General features: G+C 30.0%; 2 protein-coding genes and 2 non-coding genes across 4 annotated transcripts in view; 2 read left to right on the top strand and 2 right to left on the bottom strand.

Moving 5' to 3' along the window:
- The window catches only part of LOC113372679 (putative epidermal cell surface receptor), a 16,350-nt gene extending 2,072 nt beyond the window's left edge, over window positions 1–14,278 (bottom strand). Inside the window, exons 1-25 of the mRNA XM_026613033.1 lie at window positions 14,275–14,278; window positions 13,540–13,758; window positions 13,315–13,453; window positions 13,097–13,251; window positions 12,845–13,011; window positions 12,540–12,756; window positions 12,345–12,471; window positions 11,882–12,285; window positions 11,543–11,804; window positions 11,239–11,462; window positions 11,004–11,167; window positions 10,834–10,935; window positions 10,572–10,767; window positions 10,376–10,510; window positions 10,179–10,313; window positions 9,970–10,108; window positions 9,658–9,904; window positions 9,486–9,596; window positions 9,305–9,414; window positions 9,098–9,237; window positions 8,878–9,028; window positions 8,733–8,801; window positions 8,565–8,668; window positions 8,377–8,503; window positions 8,161–8,312 (exon numbers count right to left, since the gene is read on the bottom strand). Of these exons, the coding sequence (XP_026468818.1) occupies window positions 8,161–8,312; window positions 8,377–8,503; window positions 8,565–8,668; window positions 8,733–8,801; window positions 8,878–9,028; window positions 9,098–9,237; window positions 9,305–9,414; window positions 9,486–9,596; window positions 9,658–9,904; window positions 9,970–10,108; window positions 10,179–10,313; window positions 10,376–10,510; window positions 10,572–10,767; window positions 10,834–10,935; window positions 11,004–11,167; window positions 11,239–11,462; window positions 11,543–11,804; window positions 11,882–12,285; window positions 12,345–12,471; window positions 12,540–12,756; window positions 12,845–13,011; window positions 13,097–13,251; window positions 13,315–13,453; window positions 13,540–13,758; window positions 14,275–14,278 (4,000 nt within the window). The remainder of the gene's footprint in view (window positions 1–8,160; window positions 8,313–8,376; window positions 8,504–8,564; window positions 8,669–8,732; window positions 8,802–8,877; window positions 9,029–9,097; window positions 9,238–9,304; window positions 9,415–9,485; window positions 9,597–9,657; window positions 9,905–9,969; window positions 10,109–10,178; window positions 10,314–10,375; window positions 10,511–10,571; window positions 10,768–10,833; window positions 10,936–11,003; window positions 11,168–11,238; window positions 11,463–11,542; window positions 11,805–11,881; window positions 12,286–12,344; window positions 12,472–12,539; window positions 12,757–12,844; window positions 13,012–13,096; window positions 13,252–13,314; window positions 13,454–13,539; window positions 13,759–14,274) is intronic.
- Trnaw-cca lies at window positions 847–917 on the bottom strand. The gene has a single exon. It is a non-coding gene; the product is annotated as a tRNA-Trp (tRNA).
- Window positions 1,559–1,630, top strand: Trnah-gug. The gene has a single exon. It is a non-coding gene; the product is annotated as a tRNA-His (tRNA).
- LOC113372434 (TWiK family of potassium channels protein 7-like) lies at window positions 3,279–6,511 on the top strand. The gene is made up of 6 exons (XM_026612764.1): window positions 3,279–3,426; window positions 3,487–3,607; window positions 4,292–4,450; window positions 5,712–5,909; window positions 5,985–6,199; window positions 6,257–6,511. The coding sequence occupies exons 1-6, from the start codon at window positions 3,310–3,312 to the stop codon at window positions 6,404–6,406; spliced, it is 960 nt and encodes a 319-aa protein (XP_026468549.1). The 5' UTR covers window positions 3,279–3,309; the 3' UTR covers window positions 6,407–6,511.
- Window positions 14,279–22,161: the final 7,883 nt, after the last annotated feature.

The following is a 22,161-nucleotide window of genomic DNA, read 5'->3' as shown; positions in this document are numbered from 1 at the left end:
TTTTTTCTTCGATTTTATTATTATTACAACTATATAATTTATATGAATAATATCTTGTAGTAAAAGAAAATCTTTATTTTTTATAAACAGTTAGCCATTTTGCTTGTATATTAAAACTGAATTTTTGAATTAATTCTTGCCTTAAGGCAAAATGCCACTTGCACCACCGAGTTTTTTAATTATTTTGAACAATACAGAATTAATTAAATGAAGATTATAGTCGTCATACATTTTAATTATAGCATAATGCATAAATTTCTTTATATTAACTCATAAATCACACTTTAGTTCAAGTGGGTGATAAATAAGATCAAATTACTGTGTGTGAGTATGTATGTTTTTGTAGGTGTTTAACACAAAGTGTTTATCATATTTCATAATTGTAGAAACTTTTTGCTCCTGGTGCCAGTCACCAGGCTACATGCATGTAAAATTCCTGGCGATGTGTTCGTGAGAATATATTATAATGTATTATTTATGCTTATTCGTCTATTTTGGCAACGGAAGTAAAGTTGACGCCAACTGGAAATATAAGGCATAAAAAAAGTTTGTGATGTTTATATATCAACACGAAACTTTTTTAATCTTATAGGTGGAACCGGAACTAATGTAATAATTGTATTACCAAATGTGTAATAAAGGACCGAAGTTTGATACATTAAGCTCTTCGGGATCGATGGAATTTGGTAGGACGAAATTAATTAGGCTAAATTAATAAGTGAATAGTTTGGATAAAATCTATTGTTAAGGAGTTTTGGTACTACCAATCAAATCGTACGCTTACTACATAATAATTTTACTATTTTTGTATTAAAAATCAAATTTTTGTAAATAAAAATAAATCAATGACCCGACGTGATTTGAACACGCAACCTTCTGATCTGGAGTCAGACGCGCTACCGTTGCGCCACGGAGTCTTGTAAATTGAACGACTTAGTTTCGTATATATGTCTGCCGTGCATATCAATTTAACTTTCCACAAGTTTTTTTTCCAAAAAATCCGATTTGCAATTTTACGTTTTCTCGATGTTACAAACCATTCTGAATCGAATGAGACCAAATTTGGAAAAATTGTGTCTGGTTTTTGCTCTTCGTCGACGTTTTCTCACAAACTGCTGTAACCGATTTTACATGTTTAAATGTGTCAAGCCGTTTTTTTTTGTAATACAAAACGTATAAAAGTCTACAATTTTTCGTCTACATTGTATACAAAATTAGATATTGTGCTCTAATAAATCACTCATGTATAATATATTGATTTCTTATTGAGCAAGTCGCTTTTTTACACATGTTGGGATACCGATGCAACTCGTTTTAAGGCGACTAACATCTAGTCCATTAGTTTCATTAGTAAAATAATTCATAATATACCTGAGATATAATTGAATCAAATTGGAAATAAAAATAATAATAATATGTTATAGATTATCGTTAAAAAATATGAATCATCATTATCATTTTACAAATGCTTTATAATTTTAAGTACAGATGTTCGTTCGCCATTACTCTAGACCCGTATAAATGTACGAGTTCTCGCTCTCTTTCGTAGTCCCTGATAGCCGTGATCGTCTAGTGGTTAGGACCCCACGTTGTGGCCGTGGTAACCCAGGTTCGAATCCTGGTCACGGCAATGTCGCGAACATTGTCACGGCAGGGACAAATATTTTTATTTTTTTTCTCATTTTGTTCATATTTTCATTTCAAAATACTTCAATCTCTTTATAAGCTCATGATATTTTGTTTAATTACTGACAATTGACTTAGTTATGTTTAACAACGATATTTTTTGTAAAAAGATTTTCTATAAATTGTATAAAAAGTGTTTGTTAGTTTGTGTGTATGTTTTAACACAACTTGTGGAATTAACTTTTTTCTAGTTATATTTTGTATTTTATACTTTAGAACAAAAATCTTATTTTAATCTTACTTTAACTAGTGTTACCTTTGATTTGGTTTGCATAATATTTAACTAAAAGTTGACTGATTTTATTTAATTTTTACTTTTAATCTTATCGTAATTTAAAATTCTTTAATTGTTTATGAATGATATTCAATATCTTATACATCTCGTTCTATTTGGTTTAATGGTGTTATTAGGTGTACAACTTTGCTCCCGCCGTTATTGTGAATAATTTGAATTGCCAAAACGGCGGCAACAAAATTGTACGCTTGATGCACTTTAACAATTTATTTAAATGTATAAATTGATGGAAAATTCAATCAAATTTACTTATAATAATACGTTTTTAATGAAGATTTTTATAATTCTTAACAAAACCAATGAAAGAATGTTAATGGCGTTATTAGGTGTACAACTTTGCTCCCGCCGTTATTGTGGATAATTCATGTTGCCAAAACGGCGGAAGCAAAGTTGTACACTTAATGGACATTATAAATATTTTGAATCTATTATAATATACAAAAATTATACGGAATCATAGAAAAATTATATGGCTTTCCAATTAAATGTTTATTTTTATTTGTGTTAAACAAATTTTTAAAGATTTTTATAAAAAAAAACTAATAAAATGTCCTTCTACATTTATAATAATAGGTATACAACTTTGCTCCCACAAGTATAGCTATATATATATATATATATATATATATATATATATATATACCCTTAATGATATTTTTGATGTAATAATGTATCCGTATCCGTATCCACCTTAAGGTCAAGAATATGTGCGCAAATGCATGGCAATAAAGTGCGCCCTTTAACTTAATCCATCGTGCGGAAAATGGAAAAAACTGCCACCAAAGACACAAAGTAATAGTTAAGGAAAATATACTGGCAATCATTCCTTATTTCGCCCCCTTGTCGCATTCAGAATCGTCCTTGTTATGATAATCCATAACATCTAGGGCTGCAGAAGTGAATCTACTGAAAAATAATAAATGGGGACGCAAAAATAATGAACAGTGGGAAACTTGTTATAAAATTGTGCATTGATAGAAATATATACTTGACTTGCGAATGACCTGGCATACGAGTGTTTCGCCAAAGGAGCTATTCGTCGCTTTTTCGTGAAATTTTACACTTTTATGAAATCTTATTCTTACTCTTATGAAATTTTACTCTTACTCTTAAATTAATCAATAAATATAAACCACTGTGCTGCAACTAATTAATGACTGCAATCAAGGTATTTATATGGCAAAGTTTGCTTCGAGATGCGAGCGTGGATACAGGCGAATTAAACTCGTAAATCGGGGTACTATTGTATTTGTTATAATTTATTCTTTCTTTCCTAGGTTTTTCGAGCACTAGAACAACCAGCTGAGACTTTAAGGCAAAAAACTTTAATGATGACCATGCAGAAGGAAAGATCTGAACTCCTAACTTTGATAAACAGTACCACGTTTAGGAGAGGTTTAAATTTTCAATTGTGGCTAGACAACAATCTAAAAAATTATGAGCTGGTATTAAAAATATTATGTGTTATTTAATTTGTTTTATGTGCTATATATTTTATATTTTAGGCCTTGGAAAAAGCTGTCTCTGAAGGTTTTCGCTTTGACAACATGTCTGATAATGAAGGTCGCGAAAAATGGAATATTTTACAAGCTGTATTTTTTTCTTCCACAGTCTTGACTACAATTGGTAAGAGAAGTAAATGATTCTAAGATTCAATTTTAAAAATCCATTTTCTATTTGACATGAATCATTGGACTTTTAATAAATCTAAGTAACTTTTGTCATTGCTTTGTGAGACTGCGTTTTCTATAAGGAAAACCTTTTTGTTAAATTAAGTTATCCGGACAAATGGAGGGTTTTGGATCCCAAAGGAAAATGTTAGAATGTTACGTTTCTCATTTTATTTTTAATATAAACTTGATGGTATAATAAACCCTGGAAATCTTATATAATTTATTCATTTTTATTTATTTACTATCATTACTATGATAGCATGGTATATATAAATACAAATGATTTAATAATTATGAATGAGAATAGTAACTAGATGTAGGTATGTATTATTTTACATAGTACAATATTTAATCCATCAAGACATGCAATAAAATATATATTCACGCCTCGTTCATAATTTAATTTTGATTTTCTATATATATATATTCCAAACATTTCTCAGTTTTATGTTTTCCAACTACTAAAAACGTGTTTATTGCCGGTTTAAATTTAGCTCGCGTATCTTGGATAACTTTTAATGCAAATGTAAACTTGTGCGTTTATTTTCGACTTGTAAACAGAATTGATTGAAGTGTAAAATGTAATCCAGATTGACCCAATATGAAATTTTAGATTATATATTATTTTTTATTTTAGGTTACGGCAACATAGTGCCCGAGACCAAATGGGGGCAACTGTTTTGTATTCCCTTTGCGATGATTGGAATCCCTTTAACTTTGACGGTGGTGAGCGATTGGGGAAAATTATTTGCCAGTGCTGTCTCCAGGTTGGCCAAACATCTACCTGCAATGCCAGGTATAACAGGAGAGTTTAATTAACTAGGTGCAAGTGGATTTTTGCTTTAAATAATCGACCTTTGCCGTGATTTTGCTATAAATGAAGAAAATAAGTAACATTATATATACATTGGGAAAATTATACATTTATTAATATATATAAAAACAAATGACGCGCCTGCACACTTCTGTTTACCGCGTCGGCCTACGGGACAGTAACTATGATAATACTCCTGCAAACAGTTTACATATCACATTGAGACAAAAAATATTTTAATATCGTTTAAGATCCTATTCAAAAACGCTTGTGACTATCCATCTCTGTTACAATAAGCCCCTAGTATCTTATATTTATTTCATTTTTTTATTTAGTTCAGGACATAATAATTAAATTAAAAAATGCTTTGCTTTAAATATAATGAAAAATGTGAAAAATACCCATATTTTAGTTATTTATATAATAATACTAAATTATTTGTAATTGAAATTGACATGGAAAGCTTTTTAAATTTTTGAAATCGGTTCTGCCGTTTTTGAAAAAAAAATTTCATTTATGCTATTTTATACTATTTTCTTTTTCGGTGTCAAAAGATTCAAAATGAATTTAAAAACACAAAATTAATAAATAGAATTTTCTGGTTAATTCAAACATTGTGAAATGCCAAGATCGGATAATAGATATCAAACGGATAATGTGGTTTCAACATTGTGGCTTACATAGGATAAATTTGTTAATCTAATTAGGATAATCTTTACTTTAATTCCCATTTGCTATATATTAATTCTACATTGCTATTATTTTTGTTCGGAAAATGAGAAATTTGTCATAAAAAACATATAAATTACTCAAAGCTTTATGAAGAAAACTGATAGAATTAATTATTTCTAGATTATGAAGCTAAATATTGAGATAGAATAATAAGATATGCTTCTAATATTGTTTCCATATATTTTCACTTATTTGTAATAAATACGGTCATTAAAGTTAGATAGCTATTGTATAAGGTAATATACAATATTAATTTTAACTAAGCCTCTTACAATCGTAAACTAAAATCATTATTTACAAACATAAATTACATTATACACAAATTACGTATTACACAAAAAATTGAGAGCTTGTAGATAGGTTTATATATAAAATTATTAGATATTTAAAAAATAAATAACTAAATTGAAATTCGGGTTGCAAATTACACACATTAATATTCAATTATTAGTATTATGTAAATTACTTATTCTAAATACCATGAATTAATAAATAATAATTGTCCTATTAGAAAGATGCAGAAAATCATTCAGAAAAGCTGCCGTCAGAAGAGCTCTTTACATTTCTGGAGCAATTTGTGCCCTTTGTTTATATTTGGCTGCAGGAGCTACAGTATTTCTTTTATGGGAAAAGGAATGGACATTCTTTGATGGATTCTATTTCTGCTTTGTAACTATGACCACAATAGGTTTTGGAGACTTAGTTCCAAGTATTGTATATATAAAACTAACAATAAGTTAATATTTATTTGGCTTATAATTATATTTAGTTTACTTATTTTTAGCTCGTCCAAATTATATGCTGCTGTGCACTTTATATATTTTAATTGGGATGGCTTTGACATCAACTTTTATAGAATTGATTAGAAGACAATATGCTGAAAGTTGGAGAAGAATAGCACAAGCGATGTCGGGCCCTTTATTGGCAGAAGGATTGAAGAAACTTATGATGGCCCAAAATAATGCAGCAGATGTAGCATCTCTTCAAAGGATTCTCACAGTAAAATAATAGATACCCAAAAATATTATTAAAAGGCTTCATTGTTTCTTTTTTTAGGTCAGTATGCCTAGAAGAACCAAATCTTTAAGATCGAAGGATATTGATTCACAAGAATGGGAGGACGCTATGAGGGCTGTTTTAAGAGACATTCAAAATTCAAATAGCAATAAAATTATTCAAATTGTTGTTTATGAATCGTCAGTTTGAAATACATAATTATATGAATTATAATTAAGTAAGTATTAATAATCTAATCAAATACAAGTTGCTATGAAGTAAGTTATTTTCTTACATTAAATACATAATGCTACATAAGTCAGAACATGAAAATGGTTTCAATATTATAATTTATTTGTTCTGAAATTTTTATGCAATTGAAACATAATTATTTTAATTGCCATAATTTATTGTCTTACTCATAAAAAGTTAAACAGATTTAAAGACATTGTAAATATTTCATTGTAGCATCGAGTTTTAATTACAGCTATTCTTAATAGACATTATATTCTGATTGAGAGTAAGAAGGCGCTCCGGTTCACAATTAGTTGTTAAAATCAATATATTTATAAATGTTTAAACTTGCACAAAGTACATTTATTTGAAATAACCGGTTTTTCATTCGTTGATTGGCAAGACTGTTGGTAGCCCGAATCTGTTTGACAGTTGCGATTCGTTAAACAAAGTTTTTCGTGATAAAATTTAAATTCAATAATAACTGTTTGCGTGTATTTATTAATGTTAATAAATATAATTTAATGATCGAATTGGAATTTGGTGAAATTATTATTGGTACCATTCTGGAATGTATGATTGTGTCCATGGAACACAGATATGCTTTAGGTTAATTAAATTAAAAACTTTTATGATCAAATTAACTTATACCCATCTTATACCTCGCTTTTCTTTGATTTAGAGAACAAGTGCTTATTGAAAAAACGTATGTACTTATTCTATAAATTCTTTAAAAGTTTGTTTTAATATCTTGCATTTAATTTGGAATTACAGCTTTATTATTTATTAATAAATAATTAACATTAATGAGAGACAAAGTGCTACAATTTTACAATCAATCAGTTGTAAATATAAATATTTAGGTTTTTATTAAATTTTTATTTATTATTTAGGTGTATTTGATCTTGTTATATCTTACGATTGTTTGCAATACTGTTTTAAGCCCAAAGATGTCTGACAGTTGCGTTTCGTCTATTCGTTAAAATTTTTGGTGATGAAAATCAAATTTGTTAATAACTGAAAGGTATTATTGTGTGTATTTATTGAAGTTGATAAATAAAATTGAAAAAGGTAATTGGAACATGCTGAAATTATCATCAATTCTGAAATGTATATCCATGAAACAGGTATGTTTTAGGTTAAAGTTAAATTAAAAACTGCAATAATTAAAATAGTTTTTTTTTTCTTACATTCGTATCGATATATTTACAATAAGTTATAAATTAATTGGTAATAATATAAAAATATACAATTTTAATAATATTGTTATATACACGGCCGCAGTAATGCATTTGGATATTCTCTATAAATCTGGAAAAAAAAATCATAATTAGATTAATGTTAAAGTATAATAAAAATAAATTTATATGGATATAGCATTTTGAATAAATACATTTTATTAGTACAATTTCAAATTTACTAAGTAGTTCATATGATTCTTATGTTTATTGTTACATTGTGTATAATTTTTATTTAAAATTTTCATATATTTAGGTTTCTATTTTCAAACATTTGGTTTCCGGTAGATATGGAAAGTTGGCTGGAAAGAAATATTGGTGAATTAATGTTTTGGCTAATACTTGAATATCAGGCCAATAAAAAAACTATTCTGGACATATCACGGCATTTTAGATAGCTTCAGGTATATTTATATAATTCTTACTTATTTATTAAATTATGCTATTTATATAACTATTTTGGGCATATTAAGGCATTTCACAACAACTTACTCATAGTTTCTTGTTGGATTTCAACCTTGTAAGTTGGATTGTCATAAGCGCTTTCAGCTATAGTAATTTTTCTATTATTATGCTCTCCATTGGCGTTTCTTACAGCCGCTGCTGCAGGTGCTGTAATACTAGCTGTTCTTCTTGTTCCCCTTCTACAAAAAAATATGTTGTATGATTCACATACTTTTAATGGCTAAGATTAATTTTGTTGGTTACCTGGTCAGTATGAGTAGCAAAATTAAAGTAGACAGTACTGCCAGGGCTGCGATTACTGCAACAACTACTAAAGAGGAATAGTAATCTCCTGTGTTGTCTCTTTTGGAAGGCATTGAACTCAATTTATCTGGAATATGCATAATTAATATTGTGCATTTGGTTATGAAAAGTCATTTATAAACTTGTACCTGTTTGACTGTCTTGTGGTATTCCAGGTTTTGTCAATAAGTCGATAACAGCACTCTTTTTGATCTTGCCATTTGTAAGATAAGCTTCTAACCATAGCCTGTACCTGGAAGAAAAAGTATATGTCTTAAGTTAAATGCATTCATCAGATTTTAACCTAAAATACCTACTTTGTTCCTGGTTTAAGATCCTTTATCATTGTTCCACCCATTGACTCTCTTTTAGCTACTTTGAACACGCTTAAAAATTTTAATACAAAATTATAAATAAAATAAGACAATAGTTTACATTTGATGAGTAATTTAGCTATATTACCTGCTATCTTCTTTGCCTGTTTCACTCTGATAAATAGCACGATATACATTAACAAATTTATCTTCAGGATATGGGACTCCCGACCAAGAGATTTCCATGGTTGTTGATTTAATTTTGGTTGCATTTATCTTTATTTCAAAACCGTACACATCTATTCAAGAAAACTAGATGTCAGTGAAATGAATTATTATATTTCTAACATTTGTTTGTATCTTTTTACCTATTTCACGTTCAGTTTTCACCCTAAGCATGTTTTCAGCTTTGAGTTCTATGTTTTGTCCAGCAAATGGTATGAAAAATATTCCTACATCATATGAAGTAGATGGTTTTAGACCTTCAATGGTGTATCTTGTTACAGATCTGAAACAAATTGTATTAATAAAGATAGAATTTAGATGGAAGGTAGTAAAAATCTGTCATTTTTTACCTGTGAATTAGTGGTGTTGCAGAAAATACTTTGGCATCTATTTCTTTAAAACGAAGTTGTACTGCATCTACAAATTGCAGTTCTTCTGGTTTCAGTCTGCGCCACGATACCTGGTAAATAAATATATAACAATAAATATTATTATGGTTTACAATTTGATATTAATATTGTGTTATTTTACTTCTAATGTTGTTGCATTATTGCCCAAAAGTATGAAATCAGGCTCTATAGGAATTGTTGATGGTGGTCCGTTTATCAAACCAGCATGTGGAGGCACCACAGGGAAAGGTAACTGAAACAGAAAAAACGTTGGTAAAAAAAAGTACTAAGTCCATTTACAAAAGTCTACATACTCTGCCGATTTCTGGTGCTGCAGGAGTCCTGACCCTGTACACATCGCTATTGACTCTTGTGATTTCTGCACCACTTCCGCTACCAGCAACTAGGCTCACATCACTTCTGAGCAACAGGGTGACTCGTACCCTATATTCAGTTTGGGGTCTCAGACCACCAAGTTCGAATTCTAGTTGAGGTGTCGCTATTAAGTCATCCGGTGGTGCAAATATCTGTGATGGCCAAGTCGACATGTCACCATTTGTGCTGGGAAAATGTAAACCAGATTAAGTATATTATAATTTTGATTTAATATTTTGCATCACTGATACCTGTCTGGTGTGTATCTAAGTTCCACTCTGCCGTGCAGGCCCACTAAAACTGCAGGGACGCTAAAAACAAGTCTCACAGTCTGTGAATCAATTGCTTCCAAGCTCACCACGTTTATTTTGGGTTCTTGAACATAAGATCCTAAAATATCAGAGAAGGTTCGATATAACATCATTCCTAAATTACAGTTATTGTGCAAGTGGTCTCTCACCTCCATTAATGAATGGTCCCTGTTGTGGTGGTCTATTAGGATACAAGTGTCCTTGTCCAGGGTTAAAGCCTGGTGGTGTCTGTCCATTTTGAACGCCTCCTGATAGATGTTGTAGGATATGTTCTAATCTTACACCTGTATAGAATAAAATTGAAATTTAAGTTGGCATCATGTTAATTCTGTATTTTAATATTTACCTGATGGAAGTTGTCCGTTTATAGGCACTCCTAACAGTGGATGATTTGGTTGGTTTGGTGGTGGTAAAGGAATAGGATTTTGTCCATTCACAAAATGTTCTTCGTTCTGGCCAAATACATGACCCTGATTGACACCTAAAGAAAAAGTAATTTTAGTTACATCACCTTGTTATTCAGTTGCTATTTTAATCTGTACCTGAGTTTATAACAGGTCCTAAATTATTAATGCCTGGATTATGCATATTATGGTTTTTCTCATTGTCAAAGTCCTGATATTGAGTTTTACTGACAGACGGGTTAAAATATCCAGGTCCAGGATTATTCAAGTCAGGTCTAAAGTCATAGACAGTGTCCTTGTCCTCTTCGTCCTCCTGTGATGTGTAGTAGTGGTCCTAGAAGATTGAAAAGCAAATATGAAACGTCTGGTCAAACTTTGATAAATAATTTGTGTTATTAACCTGATAGTTTACTGTTGTTGGTTTAATTTTGTCCTTTTGTGATGGTTTGATGGCGTTGTCTAAATTGAAAGGCCCTGGCAGATTTGCTAACGGTCCTGGGAACTAAATGGAAATATTTAAACTTACAATTTATGTTCAAAACAAATATGCATCTTTATTGATGACATTACCTGATGAGCTTTATTCGGTTTTGTGGGTGGATCTTTACTCAATTCACTACTGCCTGGTGCATAAGGACCTGGAAACTGACTGCCTGGTTTGTTCGACATTTTGTTAGCATCTGTATTTTGTTGACTCTTGCTTGTTTTCCCTGTTTTATTTGGCACCATCACACCTTTTTGAATAAAAAATAATTTAAATCACATTACGTTTGATAGCATATTATGGTCTATTTATCAAGTTTACCTATTACATCATTGCTCTTTTCGCATTTCCATTGCTTGCAGCAGTCATCACCTTCCTCCTCACCATCCAGGTTAATCAGTCGTGCTGTACTGCCTACTTTGCACGTAGGTGTTGGTCCTACGTCTGGGCAATATCCTGGACGGCAATCGACTTTACCACCTTCACAATAACAACGCTCATCACAACCGGTTATAGATGTAGGAATTGCAGACCAATTCTCAAAACTAAAACACCATTTAAATCAAATATTTTATATGTTTAGGCTAATTCTATTCAAAATTTATGGGATAAATTTATTAATTACCTGCGTCCTTTATAGGTGCATGTGCCATTGTCTGCACATCGCATTTTTTCTGGGCAGCAATGAGGCGCTTTTGGCTCAAAACCTGGAGGGTCCGGTTCCCATCTGAGACAATGGGGATCGACTACATCGAGTCCAAAGGCATTTGGACAAGATAAGGCCAAGCAGGATGCTTCAAATTTATTGGTTGATTTTTCTGATGGAAGGCAGACACATAATTCTGCACAGCCTTTGTGAAATTCCTCTTTTGGCGCATAGACCTTGCCTAAGAAGAGAGATAATTGATATAGTGTAAGGTAAACATTTTTATATTTTATATTGTGACTATTTTGCTATAATAACCTTCGTATTCACATCCCTCCAATTCTTTCTTCTCAGCAGATGACATAGTCAGCACATTTTTAATTTTATCAGTACTATTTTTACCTTTCTGCATACCCATACCAGTCATAAAACCATCTAAACTATTTGTTGAATTTTTTATACTAGTGTCATTCAATGACAAAACAGTATCATTCATTTTGTACATGGAATTATTGCCAAGCATCTTGTTTTCGTGAGGTGCGAATGGTTCTGATAGAGGTGGCAAGCTGTTTGATTCTTCATGTGCAGTGACATCATCGATTGCTCTATGAGCATCATCTAAAGTGACATCGCATAATAAAACTTTACAGCAGGAGTCTCTTGGGTCTTGTACTGAGACACAGTGGTTTTCTTTGTTGTCGGAGGATTCAGATTTGGGACATCTGAAAAAACATAATTTGTCATGAAGATTTATTGATTGATGATTGTGTTGATAATTTACCTTGGTTCACATGACACTGTTCCCGTCTCTCCACAAAGACAAAGCGATTCACAGCCGACTTGAAACCTATCACCAGCTTTGTAAATCATACCTTCGTGATTGCATGTTACATCAGTTGAATTATTGCCTGAAAAAATTATAGGAAAATTTAGTAACCATCTTTAAACAATCTTTAGGGTTGTAGTGTGTTGTTACCTGTGGTATCGGCTGCACAAACCAGGACAGCGCAGCACTCGTCTGTTGGGTGTGCCATTTCGCGGCAGCCCCTTTCATTTTTGGTGGTGACATCGTTTAGGGTGCCATCAGGAGTTCTTGTGACATAAGGAGCTTCACACCTGGGCTCACATCTCCAAAGACCTTCTTCGGAACATTTGCACATGCCTTCACAGTGTTTATCTAACGAATGTCCTGGCTACAAATAATAATTAATCAATGGATTTTCAGTAAAGTTATGGTTTTAAATCTGGATCAAAACAAAGATCAGTTGTAAAGTGTATTACCTTATATGTTGTTCCATTGAAGATACAATGCACTTGCATATTTGGCGAATCATTTGTGGTCAGTATTGGTTTTCGAGCCAGTGATTGTTCTGATTTACTTTTCGAAACGTCGCCTGCTGATATCACATCGTCGTCATCGTCATCATCCATGCTTACATCATCAAGACCTAGCAACAAAAATAATTTGATCGTAATTGAACAATATACAGCATTGTTTAACATCAGCTGGCAAGTGGTGATAGTTAATATTACCTTTGCTGTCGATTTTCGTTTTATCCTTATCGGCGATGATGTTTTTTGTCGACATCATGTCATTCATGTCGTCTATTTTTGTTTTCTGCTTTTCGCCAACGTCAAACTGATTTGAAAAATCTATGGCCCTTCCTTTTGAAGACACACTTAATGGGCTGCGAAACAAATAATAAGATAAATAAAACATTCTTTATATTCTTGGGTATATTTGAATTTACCTGGTTTTGCTTTTAGGTGGACTGATAGCAATTTCATCCGTGATTGAAGTAGTTGTTGTCCTTTCTGAGCTGTCTGAAGAATCGGTTGAATGCTGAAGTGGAAGAACAACCTGCACACTTCTATCGGTAGATTTTGTTTCTGAAAGAGAAAAATTGTCGATATTTAATATGCCAAAGCATTTTAGTACATCACAACACCTCTGTTCATAAGTTGTTCATATTTACCTGTTTCGTCTATCTTTTCACCAGTTGGTTTCGTGGTCGAAATTTGCCGTATTTTATCCAAATCCTCCCGATTCGTATATTCGTCGTGAACGCTTTCCTTGAAAACGATTGGTTTGTCCTCCATCGTTGACTTCAAAGTGACAAAATTCTGGATCGTTGTTTGAGCCGACTGAATCAGGTCCATTGTTGTTGATTCTGCTGGAGGAACTGTTGTTGCACCTGGGGAAAGGAATAATAGAAACCATAAAATATATTTAGGGATAAAAATTAAATAGAATTAAAAGAACTCATGTGACTTAAGTTAAACTTTTTTTGCTTTGATGTTGATATATGTGAGTTGAGTTCTAATGATTGGATTATATAAAGTTTGATGAATTTTTAACTTGCCTAAGGAAAAGGTAAAGATTGATTGAAAGTTGTATCAAAAAGTATTTTAATTAGGTTTTAGGACATACACCATGCATGTTCGAGAAACTGGTTGGTGCATCATAATTAATATAAATCCGCTTGAAAGATAACAATTGGAAATTGCGTTGATTAGTTTTTAGTGAAAACAAGAACTTTATTTCTGTAATAAACCCATTACCGCCTATACCCACACTATAGGTGATACGATTAAGGTGACTAAAAGCCTACATATTAATTATTATTTATTAAGTTGATTATTTATACAAATCTTATCATTTGTATCATTTTATAGTTTAGTTAAAGTTTACACATTAGTCTAGTCTTTACCCATTACAGAAATCTGTACTAATAATTTGATGTTATTCTGATATTATATAATACTATAATTTTAAATTTTCTCTAGGTTTATGTGAAAAATAATGTATCATCAAGTATCTGAAAAAAAAATAATTTGCTTTCAAAATGAATGAAAATTGGAGAAATATATAGAGGAAAGTTTATGGATTCTCTTTATTGGTAAGCTTATTTTATTCATTATTCATTTGTAGTTTTAATTTATATTAAATAGAATAAAAATTATATTAAATAGAATTAAACTTTAAATTAAATAGAAATACTCTGAATTTGAGGTTTACACATGTGTGTACATTGTCTAGTAAATCGGGCATGACATCAATAAAAAACATGAATTTCTTTAAAAATTCATTCTAAGATCCATACTAAAAATAAAATTTGAAAAGCCAAAATGTATAACAATTGAGTAACAATAAGAAAAATTACAAAATGTAAAAAGTATTCGTAATTTGCTTGTACTAGTATTAAAAACAGAAAAAACAATAATTCATGGTATTGGTTTATCGTAATGCACTAAATATATTATAATATAAACATTAAACTTGTTGTATTTATAACAACATTTTACAACTTTACTAGCTAGTTCGGATAGTGCAATAAATCTATGTTATTTTCTAATGTGTACGTTTTGTTAGGATTAGGATTTTTGTCCAATTAAGTTTTAAATCTTTTGGGACTGTAACTGAAAGGTATGGATTTTAGATTTAATTTTTCAAGAAATTTATGTTTTATTTTATGTTATGCACGATTTTTAGACTCTGTTAATATATATTTATATTTTAATTGAAATGACATAAATACAAAGCATTTCAATGTTATTTTTTACATTTCGTTCGTCGCGCCCGATTACCCTTTTGTAACGCATTCCCCAATTCATTTACAAATCATAAACAGAGACGTCATTTACCATATTCCTCATGATCTTAACGTTACAATTAATTCATAAAATCTGCTTTAATAACGATATTTTCCCATTATTGGTGAATTAAAACAAAAATAAAAGTTTCTTTGCGTACACATAAGTATGAATCCGTTGTTTATTTTCCTCCACGAAGATCCGTGATGGCGCAACGTGGTGAACACAATGGACTCTTTTCTACACCACAATATATATGTATATTTTGTGACGCAAATTTTGAATATTTAATTTGTATGATTCAACTGAGCAGATTTACATTTTGGACACGTACGGTGTCGCAGACAGAAATAAATTTGAGCAACAGATAAAGGAAAAATAAATTAAATTACTAAACGATCATGAATAACCAGGATATCTGTTTGAAATAATTATTCACAGTATATTCAGATAATTTGTTGTTTTTTGAGATATTTACAAGGTAAATATTTCATTTTCATATGTTTTAGACATTTTCACATAATTTGCAACATTATTATAAATTATATACGATAATATACATATACATACATAATTTGCAACATTATAAACTATTTACGATATTTATAGATTATGAACAACATTAAATTATTGGCTACTTTTTCAAACAACATTTACAACATCTTTAGATACTTCGTTGAATTTTCAGATATTTACAACGTTTTCAGACCGGTGCCAGTATTTCAACAAATTCCATTTAAAATGATTAATAGCATGATACGGATTAAATTTGTTTATAGAACAACGAGATGTTCTATAAATTTGCTTCAAACCACAATGACACTTTTACCTGTTTTTTTTTTCATCTCTGAATTGGACTCAGAGCTTGGGCAATTTATCAAATAAGTTTTAAAAACGATTAAAAGTTTGTCAAATGATAATTTGTTGAAATTCAAAAATTGAAAAACTATTCGAAAGATATAATTTATGAATCGTGCTGGTTTTGTGTCGTTTAGGGATGGATTAGGTAGTCTTTTCGAAATTGATTGTATAAAAACTTTGAATGGCGCTAGAGTTCCAGTCTTAATACTAAATTATTAGAGGCCTACGACAAATGAAATGATTCTGACATATTTTTATCGATTTTTTATATAAAAATAATGAAAGCTTAAGTTTTTCATACATTGAAATATATTAGTCAGAACTTATACGGCGAATGAAAATAATCAATAATAATAATTATTGTTTTATTCGGCGCGTTGGATTTTTTATTATGACTAATGAATATACTTATATACAAGATATAAATAAATTTTGGTTTTTAATAAATATTTCCATACTTATATACATAATTAATTATATATTTTAGCCTTATGCGACGAGCTTGTCGCTCTTGCAAAGCGCGTGTACTAGCTTAAGTTTTTCCACACCGCAAGCACCTCTCCGATCGTCCGCGGACAAAGGCCGACAGTCGACAGTCGAGAGTATCTATCTAGTAGCTAGTAGCTAGGCTATTCCACGAGAATTCCGATTTGATTCGAACGAGGAATAGACACAGCGCTAGCGCAACCTTTTCCATAATGCACTTAACTGCTTGTCAGTAGCATTTTGCCTTAAGGGGGTAGAAAATTCTAGTGTAGAAATTCAAAAAAATCAATTTTTTTTTAACTTTCCGAAGGAGAAGTTTATATTTTCATCAAAAATTCCGATTTGCTAATTTTATGTTTTCTCGACGTTTCAAGCCATTCTGAATCGAATGAGATCAAATTTGGAAAAAGTATGTGTGTGTGTGTGTGTATGTGAACAGATTTTTTGCCGTAATTCGACGTTTTCTCGAAAACGTCTGGGCCTATTTCAAAAATTTAAAAGCCATTCGATGTATCTCGATGAGGACTATCGTTTGTCAGTTTTGTGGGACGATCGGCCGAGACGTTTCTTCGTAAATAGCAAAAAAGTGAAAAAATTTTCGTGCACGTTTTAGCCCGCAATTCTGAACCGATTATGAAAATTCAAAAACCATTCGAAAGATATTGGTTGGGAATCGTGCTGATTAGTTTTTGGTAAAGATCGGCCGGGCCGTTTTAAAAACTAAAATATTACGGCCCTACGACAACTCGTTTAGCTTTAAAAATTCGTCAAAGTTTGCAATTGGTATCTTTTTTTTGGCATTTGTCAAAATTAGACCTTTGATCGACGTTTTCTCAAAAACGCCTGAACCGATTTCAGAAATTTAAAAGCCATTTGATGTATCTCGATTAGGACTATAGTTTGTTAGTTTTGTGCGACAATCTGCCAAGCCGTTTCTTTGTCATTTGGGAAAAAGTGTTAAACTGTTCGTCCACATTTAAGCTCATTCTACCGAACCGATTTTAAAAAATCAAAAACTTTTCGAAAGATATTAGTTGGGAATGATACTGATTAGTTTTAGGTGAAAATCTACCGAGCCGTTTTCTTGTAATTAACTGTTGAAAAAAATTTAAGCCGAATTTTATGGAACTTTTTTGGCGATGTACATCATGGTCTTATAAAACTTACTGAAATATTACGGCCTTACGACAAGTAGTTTAATTTTAAAAATTCATCAAGGTTTGAGAAAATGAGTAGTTTTTTTGACGTTTGTTAAAATTAAAATTAGACGATTTACTTGATATAATGATAGAGTACTTGGTCTTAATGAAGCATTAAAGTCTTACGGAAACTGGTTCAATCATAAAAATTGTTGATTTTCGAAAATTTGCTCTTAGAAAATATTTCGAGTTAACGTGTTCGTTCGTTTTCAATTATGTGTAATAAATCCACTTGGAATACTTTTCCAAATCACTCATAAATTAATTTATATTTTATTGATTAAGTCGAATATTTACACATATCGGGAAGTTCATGTAACTGGCCTCAAGGCTAAATACCAAACCAACTAGTTATTTCATATTTTCAAAGTTTAACTATCTAACAATAAGAATATGAGTACGAGAAGGTTTTTGACTCTTTGTCTTTTGACTTTAAATGCGTTTTTCTCAGAACAGACTTTTTCAGTACTGTTGACACGATTTCTCGAGTTTTAATCGACCGATTCACTTGAAATGTTCAGAGAGTCTTGTTCTAGGATTATCCCCAAATTCTAATTTTTACTATTTTTAAAAAATTTGAGAAACTCAAACAGTAAAAAAACACTTTTTTTCAAACAGTCGCCAATTTGTAATAAAAAATTTTTTTACTCATAGCTAGTTCGGGTGATTGCGACATCATTGTAGATTAATAACCTTTTTATTTTCTGCATTTTCGATGGCTAAGAAAGCTGAAATTATGTCAAGACTGAGGCCAATTTTTTGAAACGACCCACTTCATCAGCTGTCAGTTTTTACAATTTTCAACTTTTTTATTTTTTAATTTTTGTTTTATATTTTAATAATATTAATAAACAAGTGGTAAAAAATGGATAGTAAAAACATTCATTACTTTCTTTTACGACACTTCAAAAATGACCTAAAATTCATCGCTCTACACTAGAATACCCCCTTAAGGCAAGTTGTATTAACTTCCCCATACTTGTAAATAATTAACAATTATAATAGTTAAATTTTTTTAATATTTAATTACGAAGAAACGGTCCGTCGATCGTCGTGTAGAACTCCTTGGTCTTAATGAAGCATTAAAGTCCTACGGAAACTGGTTCAATCATAAAAATTGGTTGATTTTCGAAAATTTGCTCTTAGAAAATATTTCGAGTTAACAGTGTTCGTTCGTTTTCAATTAGTGTAATAAATCCACTTGGAAACTTTTCCAAATCACTCATAATAATTAATTTTATTGATTAAGTCGAATATTTACACATATCGGGAAGTTCATGTAACTTGCCTCAAGGCTAAATACCAAACCAACTAGTTATTTCATATTTTCAAAGTTTATCTAACAATAAGAATATGAGTACGAGAAGGTTTTTGACTCGGTCTCCATACTTGTTTGGCTTCAGGCAAAACTTTAAATGCGTTTTTCTCAGAACAGACTTTTTCAGTACTGTTGACACGATTTCTCGACTTCTGATCGACCGATTCACTTGAAATGTTCAGAGAGTCTTGTTCTAGGATTATCCCCAAATTCTAATTTTTACTATTTTTAAAAAATTTGAGAAACTCAAAAAACAGTAAAAAAACACTTTTTTTTCAAACAGTCGCCAATTTGTAATAAAAATTTTTTTTACTCATAGCTAGTTCGGGCGATTGCGACATCATTGTAGATTAATAACCTTTTTATTTTCTGCATTTTCGATGGCTAAGAAAGCTGAAATTATGTCAAGACTGAGGCCAATTTTTTGAAACGACCCACTTCATCAGCTGCCAGTTTTTACAATTTTCAACTTTTTTATTTTTTAATTTTTGTTTTATATTTTAATAATATTAATAAACAAGTGGTAAAAAATGGATAGTAAAAACATTCATTGCTTTACTTTTACGACACTTTAAAAATGACTTAAAATTCATCGCTCTACACTAGAATACCCCCTTAAGGCAAGTTGTATTAACTTCCCCATACTTGTAAATAATTAGCAATTATAATAGTTAAAGTTTTTTAATATTTAATTACGAAAAAACGGTCCGTCGATCGTCGTGTAGAACTAACAAACTTAGTCCTTATCGGGATACATCTAATGGCTTTTAAACCTTTGAAATAGGTTCAGACATTTTTGAGAAACCTTCGGTGAAAAATCAAAATTCAGCCTTTTCCAAATTTGGTCTCAATCGATTCAGAATAATTTGAAACTTGATAGGTTTGACTTTTCTCAAATTCAATAAGTTGAAAATATTTTATGCTTAATATTAAGAATATAGTGTATTAAGAGGAATAGAAATCTTCGAGTTTTAAAAATCGGATTAGGATTTACTGCAACTTCTCAAATGATATCATTCGAACGAAATTTAAATCGGATTATGATTTTCTGAGAAAACGTCTAAGCTATATTTTCTTTTAACAAAATAATTATATTGTAAAAGTATTGTAAAGCTTATTAAAATACTTATTAAATTGTTAAAAAATACTTGAAACAAACAAACTATTTGTATTTAAAAATTATTAAAATTAACTAAATATAAAATAAGTTTATAGTAAATAATTCAAATAATGAATAAATAATAAAATAGTTAATAGTTAATTAAATTATATTAAATCTGCAAAATATTGACTTGAGCCTTATTGTAATATCATTATACTGACGGCTTGTGAAATAAATAAATAAATAATGCCAAATAATTAAGAATGGCAATAATATTATTTTATTATTAAATATTGGAATATCAAGTTTTATACATACATCAATACATCAAGTTATTGATATTCATAAATATGAAGTGTTCTACGTTTCTACTTATATCAAATTAAATTTGCAGACGTTTATGAGAATCACTAACTTTAGAATTTGTTACTCAAAAATTAGTGTATATACATAGAAAAAATTACCAAAATAAAAATATAATAAAATTATCTAGTTTAAAAACTGCATAATTCTATTATATTTTTATTTTCTTTGGAATTTTCATTACTATTGCTCAAGCACAAAAAATGTTTATGTAATATAAAATGTACATAATATTGTGTAAAATGTTCACATATTATTTATATAAGTTTTCTTTTTGATGATAATAAATAATAATAATAAGATACATCAATTTTTATCGTCCTCTAATGATGCGGTCTATTTAATCATTAGTTAACATATATTTAATTTTTTTCTAGATTCAATTTCTCTCAAATTACTTTTATAAAAATTCAACAGTTACTTATGAACGGAACATTTCGGTGACGTCACGTGTGTTGCAAAACAAATTCCGGTCACGGATTTTTACAGATCCGGTATGATGTATTCGAATCATTCTTACAATAAATATATTTAACAAGAAAAAGATTTTACAACGAATTTACCCAGTTGTAGGTGGCATTTTGCCTTGGAAAAATTTGGCCTCAAATAGGAAAAGGAGACAAAACCTCAACTTCTTTTTAATTAAACGACCAGTCGATAAGTAATTGAAAACTAATGTTTTACATTATATTTTGATAAATTATGGGAAAATTTTAGATATATAAATTTTTTACTTACCAATAATTTTCCATCCTGTGACAAAGAGCATCTGAAGCACAAACAGTGCCAGATTGGGGGGCCTCATTTTTGTCTTTTTTCTATGTTTATATTTTACATTAATTATTTGCACTATCACTAACACTATTAAATAGTTTTAAAATTGTTTTCAAATTAATTATAAGTTATTTAAACACACAACCACTTTGTTTTTGAAGCTCCTAATCATATTCTAGAATAACAATTTAATAAATTAAATTTTATATTAGAAGTTAGTGTTACTATGTTAGTCCGCGATGAACTCATAAACTACTGAACCGATTTTAATTTATTTTTTTTTGTTCCGACGTGTTTATTTATATCCGGAGTAGGTTTTAGGCAATATTATAAATCTCAGTTTATATTCGAAACATTAAAATTTTAGAAATTTCCCATGAATGTATGAAATGATAAGTGTGAAAGTATATAATTATTTCTTGAAATATTAACGAACATAACAGAAATATTTGCTATCTTTTAATATTCTGTAGTGATTTTTCTTATTTACATTTAATACTAAACGTATCAAATGTCATCACGATATAGAGATCGGTTATTATTATTTTTTAATTATTTTAACTGAGAGCGATGTGCATTAAATTATTGGAAAATATTAATCTCGTGCAAATCACCATAATATTTTCTCTTTATGAAGAAAAAACAACAAATATCACAAATTTCTAATTCTTCTGCACGAAGAAACAAGACTGTAACATTATATATATATGTATATATATATATATATATATATATATATATATATATATATTTGTTTAAATTTACAATTTGCTATAAATTGTGCAAAATTATTTTATGTGTCACGATCGAAAGTATGTGTCATCCTTAGAAGTAAAATATGTCGTTTGGTAGATAAAATATACGAGTTATTTCAACTAACATAAAAGCCAATTCAATGAAC

The sequence above is a fragment of the Ctenocephalides felis genome, unplaced genomic scaffold, assembly GCF_003426905.1.
Source record: "Ctenocephalides felis isolate EL2017-DRISC unplaced genomic scaffold, ASM342690v1 CF-g0.4_SCAFFOLD_01604, whole genome shotgun sequence".
NCBI lineage: Eukaryota > Metazoa > Arthropoda > Insecta > Siphonaptera > Pulicidae > Ctenocephalides > Ctenocephalides felis.
This window is presented reverse-complemented; position numbering and strand designations above follow the sequence as displayed.

Bases quoted from the DNA above. Each gene is read 5' to 3' on its own strand.
- LOC113372434 (XM_026612764.1), top strand. From the start codon at position 3,310: ATGATGACCATGCAGAAGGAAAGATCTGAACTCCTAACTTTGATAAAC. The intron at 4,451-5,711 runs GTATAACAGGAG...TTGTCCTATTAG, and splicing joins ACATCTACCTGCAATGCCAG to AAAGATGCAGAAAATCATTC. The intron at 5,910-5,984 runs GTATTGTATATA...ACTTATTTTTAG, and splicing joins TTTTGGAGACTTAGTTCCAA to CTCGTCCAAATTATATGCTG.